Here is a 20,354-nt window from a genome sequence, read left to right on the forward strand (position 1 = left end):
ACATAGTCAATGTTGCTGACAGACTGAAGACTTTCCATGGGTCTTAGTGTTAAAAATAAACACTAATACCTCTCATTGGATTCCTAGCCATGGGTATGCTATGTTTTCAGAAGATTTCTTTTCATCCCAGAATTTTCCATTGTAAAGACTTTTTTTTAAAAACAGAATGTTTCCATTAACATTTTACTATGTGACTGGTATTAGTGTTTATTCAATCCAAAGAGGATCTCAATTTTAATAGTGTAGAGAATGGCATATGGCATTATAAGAAGCAGTGTTTGTAAAAGCATAGGATGATTTAAAACCATCAGCAAAACATATGCACTCCATAGTTGCTAATCAAACTCCTACTGCAAGAATAAAATGAGGTGAAATTAAGAGCATCAATAGTGGGGACTACATTCAATCATTTTTCTGGTGTAGGCTTATCCATATTTAGTGTGCTTAGTTGCCCTGTCTGTTGCATCCCAAAGTACATGTGTCTCTGGTATGTTTTGCTTTAGTATTGTGATCACAAAAGGTATATAACTATTAACTAGAACATGGAGGGTTGATAATTCAACTGTAATATTTATTGCAGTGAAAAGTTTGTGCATGCAATGTTTTGGAGCAATTCAATTAGTGGAGTGTCACAACCTAGCAAACCACACTGCAGTCACCTTCCTCCTCCACTGTATTTCCATAATCTTCCTTTATCCAGATGTCCACCTGTGAGACCAAAGAGAATAGAGCAGTACTGATATCATATAGCAGCCTTTCTTTAGAAGGGCACTTTATTCAATGAATCTTTTATCTTCCTAGTTATCAGGCTTCACAAAACTTGTAAAACCTCAATATTTCCAACTCCTTCCCAACATATCTGTTTTGGTTGAAATTCTCCACCATCAGCCATTAGGGGAAAGAGTGATAGAAACTGTAAGGACTGCGTAAGGAGAAAAGGAAACAAGGCTAAAATATCATCAATTTCATATCTGAATTTTAAAATGAAATTCATTAATTTTTGTCTTTTTTCTTTTTTCTGAATTGGATGTTTATAACTCCAAAAAAACCCAATGAGAATTTCACAGAGAGTGAAAATTTTGAAACTCTTTAACAAGTCTGTACTCAAGATAGTGATACATTTTTTACACAAATTAGTAAATTTTTAATTTTAATTCCAAACATTGTGCTTTGGAAGACATTTGCATAATGGTAACATTTTATATCTGGGTTTAAAAAGAAAATGTCATATTCACCTCTTTATTTACAAGCTGTGAGAGATTTGTGTACTTAACAAACTGATACCTTATTCAGATTCCTCCTAGAGGAGAAACTGATGTTTGTCAGTACAGAGAGATCTTTTAAACAATCACACTACTCCTCATGTTTTTACACCCGAAATTCAAGCTAACGGAAAACTTGTCAGCCTTCAGTGTAACTGTATTGAGTAGTAGTAGTAGCGTGAATACCACTTTGGATAAAATATGAGAAATTAAAACTGAGAAATATGGATATAAAACTGAACAGTCCAAGCCAAATTGTCTGGAAATATAATAATACAATTTTATTACAGTGCAAAATGAAATTTGTAGCTATTGTAAATTCCCTATCAGGATTAGCAAAGATTAAGAGCTTCACAGAAGGAGGCAATTGTATGCTAGCTGTCATCAGCTCTGAGAAATGATGAACTATCTTTATTAATACTTCAAGATGATAATAATGTTCATTCTTGCAAAGAGTATTATGCAGCAAAAAGACTTTGAGGCAAAGTCATAGGAATCAAACCTTCTCTAAACTTTAGAGAATGAGGGGTGAATTGTAGAAAGAGTAAGGATGGTCTTCTGACTCACTAAGTTAATTACTGCTCTGGGAAATTAATCTCTTCAGGTCCCTGCCCCATAATTTTTATGTGATGATTGACAAATCATTTCAGACATGTCTTTGTTGGTAATTATATGTTGCCTATTGTGTGTGAGTTTATTCTGTCTTGATACTCTGGATTCAATCCCCTCAGTATGTGGACAGTTTGGAGCAAAACCCATACATGATTCCTTAGTGTTCTGATTTGTTTAACCCAGTGACGTAGTAAAAGATCTCACAGTTTGTGTGATTGTTGGGTTCATGACTCAAAATAGATCAAATGGCACATAAAAAATCAGTGTGCTTTCTCTGCACAAGCAAGGGAATAGTGAGTATTTCGTGACTACAAAAGATAAACTGGCCATCTCATGGGAGGGTCATAATATAATAATTACTTGTGATGATACATTGAAAACAATTTTTTTTCACTGTCAGTAATTTTTAGGAATTGCTGGTTAGAGCATCATGCTAAGAACACCAAGGTTGTGGGTTTGATCCCTATATGGACTCAACTTTGTAATTCTGCTTTTAGAAAGAGCAATAAATAAAATCTATTTCTCAAATTTTCTTATTCTCTTCCTATTTCAGTATCACCATGAACCACTCTCTTTCCTTCTAGGGATTATTGTCCATCTTACTTTCTTGCATGTCCAGTCAGATGACTGTCGTAGGTCATGCCTGATAACCAATAGAGAGGAAGCCTCTCTGCATCCCAGACAATCTACCTAACTTTCCCAGATACAAAATAGCCAAGAGATGCAATTCCTTGGAAATACTGACTTTCTGCTTCCAACTTTGAGGCAAAATAATAATATTCAGGAAATGTACAACCTTTTTAGCAATAGGCCCTGTGATTAAATGAAATTTTGTTTTGTAACAAGACTGTCTCCTGGTATCTTAACAGTTGATCTCTTTGAGGCCTCTTAGCATGAGAGTTAAGACTTAAGGTGTTATTTTACCAAATTCACAGATACAGAAGAAAACACTTTATGCCAAACAGAAGGAACACCTCATTGGAATCTTTCAGTCAGGCACTATCCATAAGTATTTATCAAAGCAAAGTGAATTTATTTACTTGTTTATTATGTGACACTACAGGAAGATCTTTTTCTTTTCATTTCCCTCAAAAGGGCCAAACAATCTGTCATGTTATTTAAGCTGGAAATGTGAATAAATAAAAGAAGAAATTCAACCTTGGGCAGAAACTAGACATGGAAAATTTCTACCTGAATACTTCATGTTTGACAAACAGAACAGATATAGGTAACAGTCAAGGCATTTTGCATCTAAAATCTTCACAGTGTAAGCATTCACTGCATTACTTGAAATAAACTGCCAATCCTACTTTTTTTTCTGACTATCTAAATAACTGCACTGAAACCAAATATCAAAACTGTTTGATTGCCTAGTACACTTCCCAATTTCTTTAAGGAGAGAAATATATTGAGCTTGTATGGTGATTAATCAATATTGCTGCTCAGGTGATCTCAGGGCAAGGACAGGCACTCTGATGTAACTCTTGCTTTTTGAGGAGAGAAATAGAGGGCAGTAGCCTTCAAATTATTATTGTGAAGGCAAGATGTATGAAAACATTTCAGATAAGATGCTTAAAAATATAACGTATTCTCTTTACCCCCAAAGAGTATATTACAGATGGAAACTTCTGGTTCTGAGGTCACTTATGTACAAAACCAAGGTGAAGCCAGAGTAATTAATGTCCTAATTATTCATTATCTAAAGATAATGATTTTTGCAAATCCATCATTATAAACTGCTTTATGTGTCTGTCAGAGAGAGAGGGAGATGGAGTCTTTAATCCCTTCAGAACATCTGTACATGAAATATGTACTATGGAGCATTGCTTCTGCATTTTTAATTATCTAATTATGTTTCTTCTTTCAAAGAAACTGTCACATTATCAGCAATCTTTATTAATGATTTGAAAAAGGCTGAAAAATTATTTTAATTGGTTTTTCATTTAATTATTGCTTTTGATTAAGATGAAACATGTTCCATAAACTTTTAGTATAAGAACATTATGCTAATAATTAAGCAGGCAGTAGATGCTATTTTTAGATAAAAGAAACGTAGGAAAATAGTTTTAGCCATGACTGCTGAGACCTCAGAGTAGCTTTCACTTGGCTTACCTTCATCTCAGTTTATTACATTTCTAAAAATTTTATCAGTATTTTCTTTTTAGTCCTGACCTTGAACTTTTCCATTTAGCTTTTCAGATTTTCTTTCTCCATTTCCTATTTTGTGGCTACTGCCTATTGCTATTACTCATTTTTTTTAAAGGAAAAATGAGCAATCTATTTCATATCAATGGTGTAGCCTTTTTGCACGAAGAGCAGCGAGATCACTTCAGCATCTCATGCTTTGGAGCGAAAAATTCAATGCAACATGTTATGACAGGAATAATATGTTATTCCCGAATGTTATAGAAAGATAGAAAAACTGGTGAAATCAGCTTTCTCAATCCTGAAGAAAGTTTCCCTCATTCAGTACTGAGCTACGTATTTTTGTATTTGTCATACACACACACCTCAAATACTTATTTTCTTGATACAGATTTAACATTTAGGTACTTGGTTATGTTTAATACGCTTGATATATATGTGGCTAAATGCATCAAATGACCCAGCATTTGAGCCGGTTTGATTCACATCAGCCTGTCCACATTGGCATTATTGGCAATAGTTAACCCTGAGCAGTGTCCCTGGGGTAACTAACTGCTTTTGTGTTGGTTTCACTGTATGATTCCTGTCATTAGTTGGCTCCAGGGAGACAGCGCCCTGGGTATGCACAGGCAGACACACACTCTCCCACATACAGAGGCAACTACTCTGCTTGTTTTAGAGAATATAAATAAAGTTGAAATGTTCATGGAAAATAGTAAAAATCTGCTTCTCTTTGGCTTGGAAAGTAATTAAAATCTCCTTATCTTTTCTAATGTTCAGACTTACTTTCTAAAGGGTTATTCACCTAATTTCATTCTTTCATTTGCAGTTTAAAAAGCAGAAAATCATTCAGAGCTGTGAAAATTACATGATTCACTGGTCAGTGTGCTGCTGAGAAAAGCATTTTCACAACACAGATTCTGATACTGTATTCCGGTGTGGAAATTCCCTGATGTTCACAAGTAGTCTTTTAACCAGTTAAGTTTCCAGAAGACTTCTGTAATGAAATCTTCCCCAACTCTCACCTCAGTGAGAGCTTACACACTGAGCACCGTGTCATTCCAGAGGCAGCATCTGTGTCACCAAGGAGCACTTTTATATAATATAGGAATATTGTGAACAACAGATATAACTTACAAATTACCGGTTTTCATCTTAATACACCAACAGGACTCTAGTACGGTGACTTTACAGGAAAAGCAAGGGAGGTTTTGTGATTCTAATAGCTATTTCATAGACTTAATATATGATCAATGAGCATGTTAATTCAATATGTAGCTTCAGTTGGTACAGACTGTACAAAATTATTATTTCATCGAATCAGCTAACTTTTTCGTGGTCAAAAAATGTCTCTTGACAAACCAGAAAGAAATATAATATGGGATTTGTGTTTGTCCTTTGGTTTGTAAAACACCATGTTTCAATGAATTTATTAGTACTAATAGATATTTAATAAAACTTATACAGAAATTAATCTTTTAGCAAATGTTAGATATTTTATAATATAAATGTATTTTCTGAGAATGACAGAGCAATTGGTAGATAAGTAATTAAGGGTTTGGATTTATTGATTTTATAACATTATTACTAATAACAGTACGGTTTATTATTAGAAATGTAATGTTTCTCATTATAAAGGAGTGCTCATCTCCCCTTTGGTCCACAACTATTACATGCTTAGGAGGTTATTAGTATTCATGAGCTACCTCATTGCAAAAGGGTGCCATAGGGGCTACGAATTAGTACATGATGCTGCATTCAGCAGGAGAGAAGGGAAGTGTACCAGCTCATGCCGGTGGAGGCCAGGGATTCTGTGAAAAGATTTAAGTTGCTGCAACTGTGTTCCTGTGCAAAGAACTTGCTATAATATCATCTATACAGCACGGAGTGCAGGGGATTATTTATTTACTCATGGCTTGCACTATTGAAAAAATGAAGGGAGTAAAAATGAGTGGTCATGAAAATAAACACCTAAAGTATTTTTTTATACATCATCAGTAAGTCTAAGAGAATGAAAGAAATTTTGTCATTTTAGCAATGGCTAGTCACTTCAGATTTTTTTCTCTCAAAGGATATACTTCCAGATATTACACAGGTGAGTTTATGGGCAGTATTTTTTCTAGCTGTGTCTTGCTATCTTTCTTTTTCAGGTGCAGTTATTTTATGTAATGACTGAGAAGCACTGAAAATATATATCTATATATTGATTTTATCAACTCAAAGATTTTTTCTAGTATACTTTTATGGATATTGAATTTATAAATTAGATATCTGTATGTAGAAAGTTATGTAAAGATTTAATACAAGTATTTGGCTTTGTTTCAGTTCTATATAGTTGTGTGTGCTGTAGTTTAATATAAACAAGTATAATCCACAATGCCCTTGCAGTATGTTCATTTTACAGAATTTGCCTCAGGGTTAATTGGTGTGATAGTTTTTAACTTAAACTACTCTTTGAGTAAGTTTTTTACCTTAATAGTTCTTTCTTCATTTACTCAGATACAACTTGCAGGTAGGAGCAGCTTGCAAAACTGAATATGCTACTTTCTTTCACAACCCTGATGGCTGACATGTGAAAACAATCTTGATTTTGCCTTCTGTAGTTCAGATACCCCTTTAGATGGGATCCACCTCAGCTGCATAAGTTTTGGCAGGAATTATAAGCATTTTCCCCTAGGGAAGGTAGTGGCGTCTTCCCAGCTGATGTGGGAACCTGGGGGTAGTGCGTGACCCCAGTGCTGGGGAGGCAACTCTGCTCTGGCTGGGGTCAGAGAGGGTTTACTTATGTGGTTTACTTCAACTGAAACAAAAATATACTAAAAATTCAGTGACTATTTTTCCATGCTGAATATCTGTGAAGTAATACAGAGGCAAATATAGATTGTCTGTAACCATTCTTAATATGCATAAGATTTTTGCTGAACTAGTCATTAGAAGAATTGCTTAAGAACATAAAATAAATAAAAATTAATTGAATTATTTCATTTACAGCTAAGTGGAATATACTGATAAACATGTTTTTCTTCATTGTCCTGGTGCTGAAAACTGTAATTATTGTATTACAATACTAGGTTTAAAAATAATTTAATAATTTACCACTCTTAGCCACAAGCCTGAAAGAGCTTGTATCTGCTTTAAATGAATGTTAAATAAGTGTTAATAATCCCAGCAAGACGAGGAAAGGACAACAAAATTTTTTTTATGCTACAGACCAGTTAAGTGCAAAGGGATATATGTAAAATTATGAAGGTCCTTTTCTTCTTTGTGCTTCATGAATTAAACTTTAACAGTATTGAAGCAAGAAAAAGTGTGAGCCAGGAGCTTTTTTTTCAAGTGCTAGCCAGGAATGTAATGGAAAAATATTGTGTTCTAACAGTACTCAATTAGATTGTATAAGAAGACTGAATTTTAAATGTTCATTCTTTTGAGACTGTTCCAATTAATGACAAATAACAAACTAGCCAAGGGATTAGATGAAAAAGGAATCTTATTCTGTTATGACAAGGGAAGGTATTGGACAAGTAGGATCCTTGGTCCTATCCCATTAAGCCCATTTCCAGCAAATTAATAGCTATTTTGTACTGGTACCTTAGAACATATTTTCTGGGAAAGTAGAACTTTATAACTGCAAGGTAAAAACATTAATCTGAATTCTAAATTTCTCAAGTTTGGGTTTTTTGTTTTATTTTCTTTTGCTTTTAATAAAGATGAATCTTCTAGTTCCTCCTTCTTGTCACAAAGGGTCAAAAATGAAATTCATGTGGGTCTTTTTCTTATTCAGAAAGTATTCATAGTCCCTGAATTAGGGAATAATGGCATAAAAATATCATGATTTTAGTATTTGTAATATTCATAAACACCTGAAATTCAGTAGAACAAATTCAATAGTATGATAAACTTCTTTAATTGCATGGTAGATTTTATAGGCCATTAAAACTTATTGCTGGAAATTATAGGTTTATAGGTTAGTGTCAGAAAAGTACATGCCAATAAGCTCGAATGTCAACAGATGCTCTCAAAAGAAGTATTTTTGGTTTCTTTTCCCTCTCTTACTGACATATCAATTCATAAACTCAAGAAGTGACAACTTCATTGGTCAAAATGGGAACAAAATGACTACAGAAAACTTGGTGTAGGGTCCATGTTCAGCAACATAGAAATAACCACTGAAATCCAATTCCAAGTGCTGGTGGAAAGGAATTATCCATGTGTAAAGGAATTGTCCACGTCAAATCAAAGTAGGCAGTAGAGCCCCTGGAAATGGGGCCTGTGTGATTCTGCTCCCTCTAAGTGTCAGACTACATCTTTGCTATGCTCTCTGCTTGAAATTGCCACGTGTCTCCTCCTCCTCCAGAGGAGCAAGCCTGTTAATGGTGTTGCCCTGTAGATCCCCATGGGCAGAACTTGGGGCCATTGCCTCCTCACCAGAGGAGGAGAAGGGACTCAGCCTTGCAAACTGCCTGGCATAGGAAGGATGTTGGCAGCCCTAAGCCACTGAATTAGGGATTGAAGTTGCTGTTTGAATACAGGGATTGTGTGACAGCACTCTGAACTAATGAGGCAAGTTGGTTGAGCAGTCAGACAATATTATCACACTATATATTTGATCTCTATTTTTAAGGTTTTCTGCATAAGTGTATAAGTTAGAAACATCATTTATTAAGGAGAAGATATTTCCTAAGATTCTCTGGCCATAGCCAGAGTATGTGATAGAGCTAGGGGCTAATATGCAGCTCCAAAATTAGGAAAGAAAAATTGCACTAAATCTTCTCAAATTGTGAGAAAATATGTTTGTCAGAAGTTTCAGTATGTGTTTTGTGTTTTCCATCACTGCTTTTTAAAACTGATTTGCAGTTTGAAGAATGACTCCTCCATGGCAATCCCAATGAATATCTTTTCATATGGCAGCTTTTGTGGAGAGGTAAAGAAAAGACTGTGTTATTTCTACATTAGATACTGAGTGAGATATTTTGTAAAGTTGAGGCTATTGCATTCTGTGAACAATAAAAATGTCATCATTTAGAGATCATTACAACTTTAGAAATCAGCACTATATGTAGTCTATAAAGTAAACACCTGCTCTATATTACAAACATAATTTCTTAAAGGTGAGACATTAAAAGCAAGAATTAATCTCTCTCAAGAAAATCAGTCTCTATTTTGATAATGGAAAATACATTAGGGCACTTTTTCTCAATTTGATATTATTTTTAATTGAACAGAACTATTTTGCTGTGCACAAAACCTTTTCCTTGATACGTGCATATTTATGGAAGATGGTCTTTTTTGAGGTTTTGTTTTCCAGTTAAAATTCCTCTTGGAACAATTGGATATGTATGTGTCTGCTCACATACATGTGAGGGAGTGTGTGCTGGGGGAGCCCCATGATAAAATACAAAGGAATTCTATGGAGAAACATCCAAATACATGTTTTACTATTGTTGCCACGCGAGCCCAAAAGCCAGTCACTAAAACTGCTGTGGGATAGGAGGGAACAATATAGAACCTATTTTTAATCTCAGTTTGCCTCAGGTGGTCCTCTAAAATGAATTCTTGAGTACTTTGTTGCATCTTGTTCTGTTTGAAGCTGGTAGCTGTTTTTTTTATCTGAATTTAACAGAAGCAGATCCTAAGTGCTGAGCATATTTAAAAGCCTGCACAGATGTTGATAGTGATCTTTCTATTAAGTGTTGCCTGCTCAAAGACTTTACTTTTCTAGCTTCTTGAAAAAATACTGTTTGTTTTTATCTGCTCTTACCTATGGTCACACATTAGTAATTTTTGCTAACTGTCAATAAAATATAATTTAGGTATACATGATTTTATACTTTCCTGGATGTCTTTGGACAGGACTGATTTAAATTTTATCAGGGCCCATGTTCATAGAAGTCACAGGATGTCATCTCTTCTCCCATAGACTCCTCATTTCTCCCTGGCCTGATTTCCTACATGTCTGAAACTTTCCATGACATAAAGAATCCAGTGCCTCTAACCCTTCTCTTATTTTTAGGGGGAATAGGGGTGGAGATGGGGGACAGGAGCAGACTATTGCATCTGTTGGGAAAAGAACTTGCTGGGAGGGACAGCAGACTGTTGGTCAACAAATAAATTTGATCTCACAACAAAGAATTACTGAAAAAACCCAGTCGTTCTACTAATCAGCAATACAAAATCAAGGAATTTTCCATGTGCCTGGCTTGTTTAATAACTCTCTGAAGTGAGTCTGGCTGCAGCTTAAATTTCTGTGTCTTTACAAAGTGACAATTAACTTTATATTGCTATTAGAGCTAGGCCATCACTTGGCCATAATGGACTTTGGTCTGTGTAGTAGTATGTCCTGTGTGTATTTGAGATTGTTCTCTAGACTGTGTTTCTGAATGCAATGCACTAGCTAAAGGAAATCAAACAGAACTGATAAAATGATTCATCTTTCAGTCAATGAAAGTTCTAGTGGGTTATTGGAATTTTGCCTTGAAATCATTTTGCCTTCATACTGTGATTATTGCTTGCCTTTACTGAAGTGAGATAAAAAAGACATAAAAATTACAACGTACTATACTATCTCTGTGAAGTATGAAAACATAGATGATGGTATCTTCATTTCTATTAGTTCTTAAGGCTTTAGTGAATAGTACTGATAAGATACATGTGTTAAACTGCTGGCCCATGTTAACTTTCTTTGGTTGTAAAATTTTTGTTTTATTTGTTTCTGTATTCTGGGGATATAGACAGGAAGGCTTCACATAACTTTTAAATGTTGCATGTCTTTTTCTGTCACTCTGAAAAACATGGGAAAGTGTTTATTTTATTTATTTCCCTCAAAGAAGCAAAGAACAAATTAAAGTACTGGAAATATGTACTCCAAGGAACATCAAATTAAGCTTTTATTTGTGAACCAAATAAATGAAAATATATCAAGACCTAAAATTAATCTAGTAATTTTAAAAAAAGGTTTTCAGAAATGCTGTTTCACAGACAAATTAACATTTTTGTTTTTACTTTGTAACTGTAGTACATTTACTCCTAAAATGCAAGGCAGACGGATGGGGACTTCAGGGAGAATCACTAAGAGCACAAGTGTGAGCGGAGAGATGTATAAGCTGGAGCACATTGACGGGAGTCAGTCGGACACGGCTGTCGGCATGGTTGGAACAGGTGGGAAGAAAAGGCGTTCCAGCTTTAGTGCCAAAGTGGTTGCCATAGTGTCTCGAAGGAGCAGAAGCACATCTCAGCTTAGCCAAACAGGTGAGTGAGACACACACTCTTTGGAAACAGGACTCACACCAAATATGGTTTGCCATTATTTCATCTGTGGCATCTGTGTTACGTGTATATGAATATAGACCTCTCAAGAGAAAAAATTTTCCAGTTGTAAATAAATTTCTGCGATATTAGTTTTCTTTGAACACTGAACATGTGCAAGAAACAATATTAAAAAATGCCTTTTCGAATACATACCGCAATAACTTTCTGTCCTGTTTACATGTAGGCAAGGAAATGCAGAGAGACTTAGGTAGGTATCAGCAGTGGATAATGGTTTGGCTAAGAGCAGCCTTTTATGCATAGGAAATTTCTTCTAGCAGCAGGGTTGAGTATGAATGTGGGAACTGGAATTTGAGCAAACGAATGGCAATTTTGCAACTCAGATAAAATGTTGTACATGTAGTGGCATAAAATACATTTTTAAAAACTATCTTTGATTTCTTAGTTGAGTAAATCCTTTTTTTTTTTTTTTAATAACATGGCAAATTGGGGTCAGTGATTTCAGATAAATAAGATGACAACATGATGTTTCATTAGGAACATCAGACTTCCAACTCTCTGTTGCGACTTTAGAAATCTTAAAAGCTTCGTATCTGTGTAGCCTGAAGGAACAAAAGCTTGTATAGAAAAGGGAAGAAAAATGTTTTAGAGTCCCTGTCCTGCTCCTGAACCCCAGTGAAGATTTTTGCTCTTGTCATCAGTGGGAGCAGGACCTGACCCTAAGGGTTCCTTCTTACTAAAAGAAGGAAAATAAAGAGCTTCAGCCTAGCATAGACTGCAGTCATATTGCAGCATCCCTCTCACATAGTCAGGGTAATTTAAACTAAGGTAAGTAAGAATATTGTTTATTTTTATCATCAAATATCTCATAGCTTTCCTGTGGTTTTCTTTTATTGCCAGATGAGCAATAGAAGCAATTATTTTGTTTGGTAAGCTTTAACAAGAAGATTGTAATACTTTTCTACACTACTCATGAATTTTAAGTCAACAAGTATATAATCATGCACCTGGACCAAATGATAAATATAATAGGTGTATTTGAAGCCCAGAATTATAATTAATATTATGTTGCTCAAAAATGTGCTCTGCCTATGTATGAGACTAGCATATAGAGAGTTGTATGCAGTATTTTAGATATATCAAAATCTGAAAGTAATCCTTTGAAAGTAACAGTGGTATTGTATTGTAGAAAGAATTTTTAAGTTGATGTTTTACTCAACTTGCTATAAATAACATAATATATTAAGTATTTTACAGAATGTGGGAATTTTTGGATCTGGCATTCATGTGCCTGAGAGTATTATCCAAATGTTTCTTAAACTCTGTCAGTCTTGGTGCTGTGACCCTTCCCCTAGGAAGCCTGTGCCAGCATCCAACCACCCTCTGAGTGAAGACCCTTTTTGTAATGTTCCACATAAACCTCCCCTGACACAACTTCAGGCAGTTGCCTCGGGTCCTGTCACTGGTCATTACATGGAAGAGATCAGTGCCTGCCCCTCCTCTTCCTCTCACCAGGAAGTTGTAACTGCAATGAGGTCTCCCCTCAGTCTCCTCTGCTCCAGGATGAACACATCAAGTGCCCTCAGCCACTCCTCATTTGGCTTCCCCTCAAGGCCCTTCACCGTCTTCATTGTCCTTCTTTGGACACTCTCTAAGAGCTTAATATCTTTCTTATATTGTGGCGCCCAAAACTGCACACAATATTCAAGGTGAGGCTGCCCCAGTGCAGAGCAGAGCAGGACAATCCCCTCCCTTGACTGGCTGGTGATGCTTTGCCTGATGCCCCCCAAGATACGGTTGGCCCTCCTGGCTGCCAGGGTACTGCTGACTCATATTCAACTTGCCATCAACCAGGACCCCCAAGTCCCTTTCTGTGGTACTGTTTTCTAGCATCTCATTCCTCAATCTGTACATACATCCTGGGTTGCCCCATCCCAGGTGCAGAATCCAGCAGCCTCCTTTGTTGAACTTCATATGGTTGGTGATTGCCCAGTCCTCTTATTTGTCAAGGTCTCTTTGCAGGGCCTCCCTGCCTTTGAGGGAGTCAACAGCTCCTCCCAATTTTGTGTCATCTGCAAACTTTCTCAGTATCCCTTCCAGTCCTGTGTCCAAGTCATTTATGAAGATGTTGAAAAGCACAGGGCCCAAGAAGGAGCCCTGTGGAACCCACTAGTGACAGGTCACTAGTCTGATGTCACCCCATTCCCTCTGTGCTCGACCTGTGAGCCAATTGCTCACCCACCACATGATGTATTTATCCAGCTGTGGGCTAGACATTTTGTCCAGAAGAATCCTCTGAGAAAGAGTATTGAATGCTTTACTGAAATCCAAAAAGGTTACATTAACTGGCTTCCCTTGATCAGCTAGGTGGGATATCTTGCCATAGAAGAAAATCAGGTTTGATAAGCAGGACTTTCTTCTCTTGGACTTGTACTGGCTGTGACAGATGACATCATGTATCCCACAGTATATCTGTGCTCTTTTTGTGAACTCAGTTCATCTTTAAGAACTTTTCTTCACCAGATTGACTGTCCCACATTTCACCTTCTAAGACTGATCTCAAGAAGTCTTTCTCTCATAGCTGAATGGCTGAAGTTTGGGTAAAGATGTAGAAAAGAAAATCCTATCCATTATGCAAAATGTCCTCTGGTGGTGGAGAATATGATAGTTCGCTGGAGATGCTTAGTGACTCTTAACAAGCATCACTATGCTGTATTAAAAGTAACCTGCCTGCAAAACATGGAAATTAAGAAAAGCAAAGCAATCTTCCATGCTCAAAGCTACATCAAGTCAGAGTAGACATGCTAGAAAAAAGAAATAAAATCTCTTTTTAATTTTCTCAGTCTTTTTTCAGTAATGTCAGTAGGACTAATTTTCTGTCCATCCTTGTAGTAATTTTATGATGCAATGAGACATTTCCTACAGGTCTAGACAGTATGGATAGACAAAGCAGATAATAAATCAGAAATAAAATATGCTAGAGAGAGAAGGCCTTAGGAATAAGGGTGGGTTATTTGTTGTCTTTCTTGAGAACGCCATTGCTTCTTTCCATAATTTTGTTGCTTTTTTACAAGGGTTATGACAACCTTTTCATGTAGTAGACAGGCTTTTTTTTTCCTCCAACATTTAATTCTCAAAGCACAATAGGGAATCGAGAAATAGCGCTTTTTTGTTTTGCTTTTTATCTAGCATAACATCCCTGTGCTGTTTTCATAGGATTTATTTTCTGATGCATTTTTGTATTGCCATCTCCTGTTCATTCAGATGGAATGCTACAAGATATCAGATTTTCTAATGACAGATTCATTATCTTGGAATTCAGAATTACTATGAGTCTTACAGCTATACAGTTACCCTACAGGTTTAATTTCTTCTTCTGTAATTCGTGTGTTTTTCTCTGTGCTTTAGAGGAACGTTTGTTTGGGTTGTACAAGAATGCTTAACAATTCACATGAGCTTCCTTACCTACAGATACCTTTGTTCTGTTACCTTAAGACTGCATGGTTTGCGAATCTTTTCCTTGACTTTAGACTGCGTGTACTTGAAAAGTAACTTTCTGCAGCCTAGCAAAAATGTGGTAGTCTGTCCTGCAGCTCCCTTATTAGTCTCGTTTGGCTGTACAATATTTTCTCTGTGAGGCTCTTTCCTATCTGGGTTGTTATTTTTTCCCAGAGCAGGCCCTCAGAGCTTGCTCTGCATAGTTGTAGTGATCTATGAAGACAGTGGCTCTGTTGCACAAAAGGAAGAATGGAGGGAGACTGACGTAAAGAGGAATTTGTCTTTTCAGCCAATCTAAAAAAAGTCTGTAGTGAGGCAACAGTGATGGTGGTAGTGCCTTAGGAATGGTGAGAGAATCTGGGCTCTAAACCCAAGAGCACAGAGCACTCACCTCCCTGTACCCAGCAAAAACGTCATGCCAACCCTGCACCCAAGTGTTTCTGCAGCAAGGTGAAGGGTGGGGAAGGGGCAGAGGGTGATGAACAAATGGGTGAAGAATAATATTGAAAACAAAGAAAAAGACGTAACTATTTTTGTAAGAGCAACTCTTTGTTCTAGTAATGATACTTAATTCTTTTAAACTCTTGAGTGAATGTAAGCATGTTCTCTTTTATTTACTGTTGCCCTCTCACAGAGGAATTCACTGCCCTTAATAGAAACATAATTCAGTTTCAGTTACTCATCTTCCAAAAGATTTCCTAATAAGGGCTAGTATTTTCAAACAAAGTCCCACCACTGTTGAGTTAGTGTTACATGTGACTCTTTCCTTTTTTCCTGAAATATAAATTGTGGCTTTGTCTCCTGTTATGTAGTTGTTTTACTTTAACTCAAAAAGTATTCCTTGTTTTCTATTTGCAACTTCTCCCTAAATTTTTAACAGAGGTATTACTGCAGCAATAACTGTACTTCAGGCTATTTGCACTATATAATTAGTGTGGGGTTTAGTCAAATTTATTGCTTTCCACAAGTACAATCTTGATTATGGCTATACTATGACAAGCATGTTTTGTATAATTTAAAAATATGAAAAATGTCTTTAATAAGTGTAGCTTTGCTGTTATGTTTATTTTGTGGGGTTTTATGAAATATCTAATAGAAAGACCTACTTATAATTCTGACTATATTTAACTGACTTCTGTTTAAAGGGGATTTTTATTTGCTTTCTCATCTGATATACACTATGTTCACAAGCTTTACTTTGTGCAAGTATAAACTCAGAGCGGAAATGTCAAAATTAATGACACAAAAAGGAAAGAGAGTGATGCCAAAGGCCTATCGAGGGAAAAAAAATTCCTCTATCTTCACATAAAAAATTTCTATTTAATTGCCTCTCTGTAACAAAATGTTGGTCTTAAACTTATGTTTTATTACTCTTCATATACTTCTTGCCTGTTAACATCCAGAGTTTGTGGTTGTGGAACTTGTGGGATTTTGTAGAAAGGTTTAGAGTACCTGCAGTTATTCAGAGAAAAAAGTACTCTACCTCTATGGCACAGAAATTTATTCCTTTCTCACAGAAGAATGAAACCCCCTTCATTTAGATTCAGATGTTTGAGCTTAATTTTGATAGACCTGCATTTGTTTTTCTTTTCAAAGGCAGTCCTTTTATTGAACATAAACCTTGATTTTTTTTGAATGAGTAGCCTGTTCATCACAGTATATCAAATACAGGTATCATAGCTCTAAATCCATTAGGGCCAAGAAATTATTTAGTTCTGCATCTCTTAGAAAATAAAACTTTTTTAAATCTTGACATTTTTGTCTGTTGGTTTATAAGACATTTATAAAATATGTGGTGATCATAGATTGATGATATTCATAGACTGAGTTTAGAGAAAGTACATTTAACTGAATCCAAAGACCCATTTGATGCGGAGACATTATTTTAATCTTATTTAGCACTTTTACATCTGAATGTGAAGATGAGCTTTGAAGGTTTTTTCAGTTATTTTTTTAAATTTTTTTCTAAGAACTATTAGCAACAGAATCCAAATGAAAAGCAGTAAGCCCAACCTAGGACAAAAAAGATGATCAACAGTTGTTTTTAATGGATTTTCAAGAAAAACGATGATGATGATGGTTGATGATGATGATTATGGTAATAATAATAATAAAAAATATAATCATAATAGTAATAATAATTATTAATAATAATAAACATGCTGCTTTTACTCCAGCTGACTGTATTAGTGAATTTATAAAATAAGCTGCATACATATCTATAATATAATTAAAAGTCTGCAATATACATAATGGCCCTTAGATAATCCGAATTGTGTGTCACAAGTAATGATATATGCAGAATGCAGGAAAATATGAAAAAATATTCCTATAATTTAAAGTATTTTTACCAAGTTATTAAGATAAATGAAAAATTATACCCAGTCTAACAGCTTCTGATGCCTTATCTTGAAAGGACATAATTTAGCTTGAGTATTTTCTGGAACATAAATAAATAATGAATGACATTTTTAATAGAATGCTGACAGTGTCAGAGCAGAGCAGGTATCGGTTCAAAAAACATTTCAGTGTTCCTGAATGTTTTTTTCCTTAAAATATATTTAAATGAAAATTTTGACGTAGCTTTGCAGAGACTTCTTGGTACATAGTTTCTCCATGTAGGAGCTATGCATATGAATAGGAAAGAGTCTGAGCACTCCTGTACCTTTTAGGTTCAGACTTAAAAGCAACTCCCTTCTCCAGTACTTTTTACATTGAGATGAGAGGTTGGGTTCAGCTGCTGAGGCCCAGGGAAACAGCAGCATTGCAGGACAGGAGGGGACAGGTGATAGACAAGGACAGTCATCGGCCATGTTCCCACCTGCATCAGTCAGGCAGGGTATCTGCTAGCTAGGGCTGTGGTGGGTCCAATGTTGTCTTTGTTTCCAAGAGGAGCAGCAGCTTAATGTAAACTGTATGACAAAGGAATTAGATCTCTGACTTTGTAACTCTTATTGCCCAGAATCCTTTTCATAATTTAGATGGCATATAAATTAAATTAACATAATAACCACTTTGACAAGTATTAAAATAGAACAAAGATAGAAGAGATGAAAACAATTACTTGCTAGTCCCAACTTGCTTCCTGACAACCAGTCTGATACAAAAAGAAAAAGGAAAAAAGGGAAGTGAGGGACCCAATGAATTTCTTGTTCTTCAAAACAAAGCTTGGCTCTTCAGTGGCATCTGCTTGCACTTCATGTGTAAATGCTGATGATGAGCAGTGGCTTTTATCCCATGGAAATGTCTCCTCCCTGTGCATTTGAATGGCTTTCATCAAAACATACCAGATGTGACTGCTTTTTCAGCAAATCAATCAGAGTCTAGTGACAATTTAACAGAGGTTTATATTTGAATATATCCTTTTATTTTTAGACTGTCTTTTCCTTTGTACATGTATTGGTATTTGGCATGTTTAAATCAAACTTAGAGTGATTTTTAACCATTCCATTTGACTAACCAGTTTATTGTATCTGTTAAATTTTCTTCAAATTACCAAGAAAAGACCAAAAAAAAAAAAAAAACCAGCCCAGAAAGTTAGAGATTATGGCATCTCTAAGTCATTGGCATAATGTCAAAGTACAAATATTTTGTTGTTAACTGTGGCATCGTTTTACCATTTCGCTGAGCTTGTGAATGTTGTCACAACTTTTCTTTATTTTGATAAACGTGCAATTTTTAGAATGTGATGATCATATATCTTCCAAAAGGGGACCAACAGTGAAAAGTGATGCTTGTTTAAATCTGTATTGGTTTCTATCATTTTGTTAGGTGCTATGATGTCAATTGTTTGGTATAACTGTGTATGGGATGAAAATACTGTGCAATATTGAAGCTGAATTACTGTTTCCTCTTGTGCAGACATCAGTATAGTTACTCAGACCTCAGTAAGAGTAGATCTGGCCTCTATATATCCTCGGGTCTCTTTAAAAGGTTCATCCCTGCATTTGCTTGAATTTACTGAAATTTGACATTCTGTTTAGATTTTCAGACTGAAGTCTACAAATATTTAACTGCATTGTCATAGACTTAAGACATTCAAAAGGCTGAAACAGTAAACAACAGTATTTTTTTCGATGAACTGTTGGGATTTTATCCACATAAGTTCACCTGAGAATTGCTTTGAAACTACTTAGTCTTTATAAAAGTCCTCAGTGCTCACAGACAGACGTTTGTATATAGTTTACTTCATTTACACATATAGCCACTTTTCATACTGCAAAAGTTCAGTTTCTGGTGCCTAATCATTTCAAAATGATTGCTTTACCAGAAATCTTAGAAATTAGATGTTTTTCTTCTGAGAAACTCTACATGTCTGTCTGATAATGCCAGCAGAAATTCTCTGTGTGATGGAAGCTTGACTGTGATCCAGGTCAAGCCGGGTCAATGCTAAGCATAGGGAAGGCGGTTGTCTCTCTGCTTTACTTTTATTCTGTGATCTGTGAAGCACAGAAGTTTCGTGCTTAGATAAGATAGGGTGGCTGCCCAAAACACTTCCTGTCTTTGAAACTCGGGTTAACTGGGTAACTTACTTCAATTTTACATTGGGGTTGCAGTGGGAAACACTACTGAAAGTTGAGGGGGAGGGAAGGGAGGTGTTAATGGTGGATTTTGTGTCTTTGGGATCAAAATCAGTGACTTGGAAATCCATCTATTTGTAATGATATCTCTGGTCTCAGAACAGAGCTTGACAGATTGACAAGTTATCTTAATACAGGTACATGCAAATGGATTTCCTGTTTATAAAGCAGGTTAAAATATCCAAAAGTTCTTCCAGGCAAGAATGTCAGGACTGCTGTTTGAATTAATTTTGCTTTCACATGGCTCTTGATGGCTTTATTTGTAGCTCTACCATTTGATTAGATTTGATGGTGTGAAGTGTTCTCTCTCAGAGAATAAATGCTGAATTAATTATGTATAGATGTGATGTAGGATTTATGTATAAAAGTAAATAACTTTTTTCCATTAGTCTTCCTTTGAAAATTATCTTACTAACAATCTTCTGCATGAACTGCTCTTTCTAGAGTTCATGCTCAGGGCAGGGTGAGGGGATTTCTCTGACAAGGCTCATCTGCTTTCTTTAGTCAGTACTCCAGGCATTAACTGGGGAAGATGTTCAAAGGACATTGAAAACAAACTCCAGGTTGTATACACAGTAAAGATGGTTTGCTTTTTGCATAATGAAAGTATGCCATTGAAATTTACTATTTATTGCGAGTAAAGGAATAATTTACCAGGAAAACATTTTGAGGGAATCAGTTGTCTTTATCCTAGAGGCATACCGTTTTAAGAGCCAGGTTCTGCCTAGATAGGAGTACTCCACAGCCCTGTGAAGTGGTCACTTCAGAAAGGTCACACAGAGGATCCAATCTAGTAACCAGATGCTTTCTCTGGAGTCTCAGTAATGGTTCTTGTGAGGCACAACCACCCCAAGAGCTGGGTGTGGCAGAACTGAGTTGCATTTGTATTGCACTTTTTTTCCCTCCAATGTAAAACAATTCACAGCCCTGGCAATATATCACAGCAAGAAGAGAGCTATCATCTCTAGCATGTGTTGGAACAGGCAACTTTAAT

The 20,354-nt window shown here is 35.9% G+C and overlaps 1 protein-coding gene across 50 annotated transcripts in view; it reads left to right on the forward strand.

Annotated features, from left to right (window-relative positions):
- RIMS1 (regulating synaptic membrane exocytosis 1) overlaps window positions 1–20,354 on the forward strand; it is a 319,637-nt gene that overhangs the window by 269,113 nt on the left and 30,170 nt on the right. For 38 of the 50 annotated variants that reach the window (XM_071548592.1, XM_071548593.1, XM_071548547.1 and 35 more), the window contains one exon: window positions 11,032–11,264. The exons of the other annotated variants lie outside the window; for them this stretch is intronic. In XM_071548592.1, the coding sequence (XP_071404693.1) occupies window positions 11,032–11,264 (233 nt within the window). The remainder of the gene's footprint in view (window positions 1–11,031; window positions 11,265–20,354) is intronic. 50 annotated transcript variants of the gene reach the window in all.

The sequence above is a fragment of the Pithys albifrons genome, chromosome 2 (genome assembly GCF_047495875.1).
Source record: "Pithys albifrons albifrons isolate INPA30051 chromosome 2, PitAlb_v1, whole genome shotgun sequence".
Taxonomy (NCBI): Eukaryota; Metazoa; Chordata; class Aves; order Passeriformes; family Thamnophilidae; genus Pithys; species Pithys albifrons.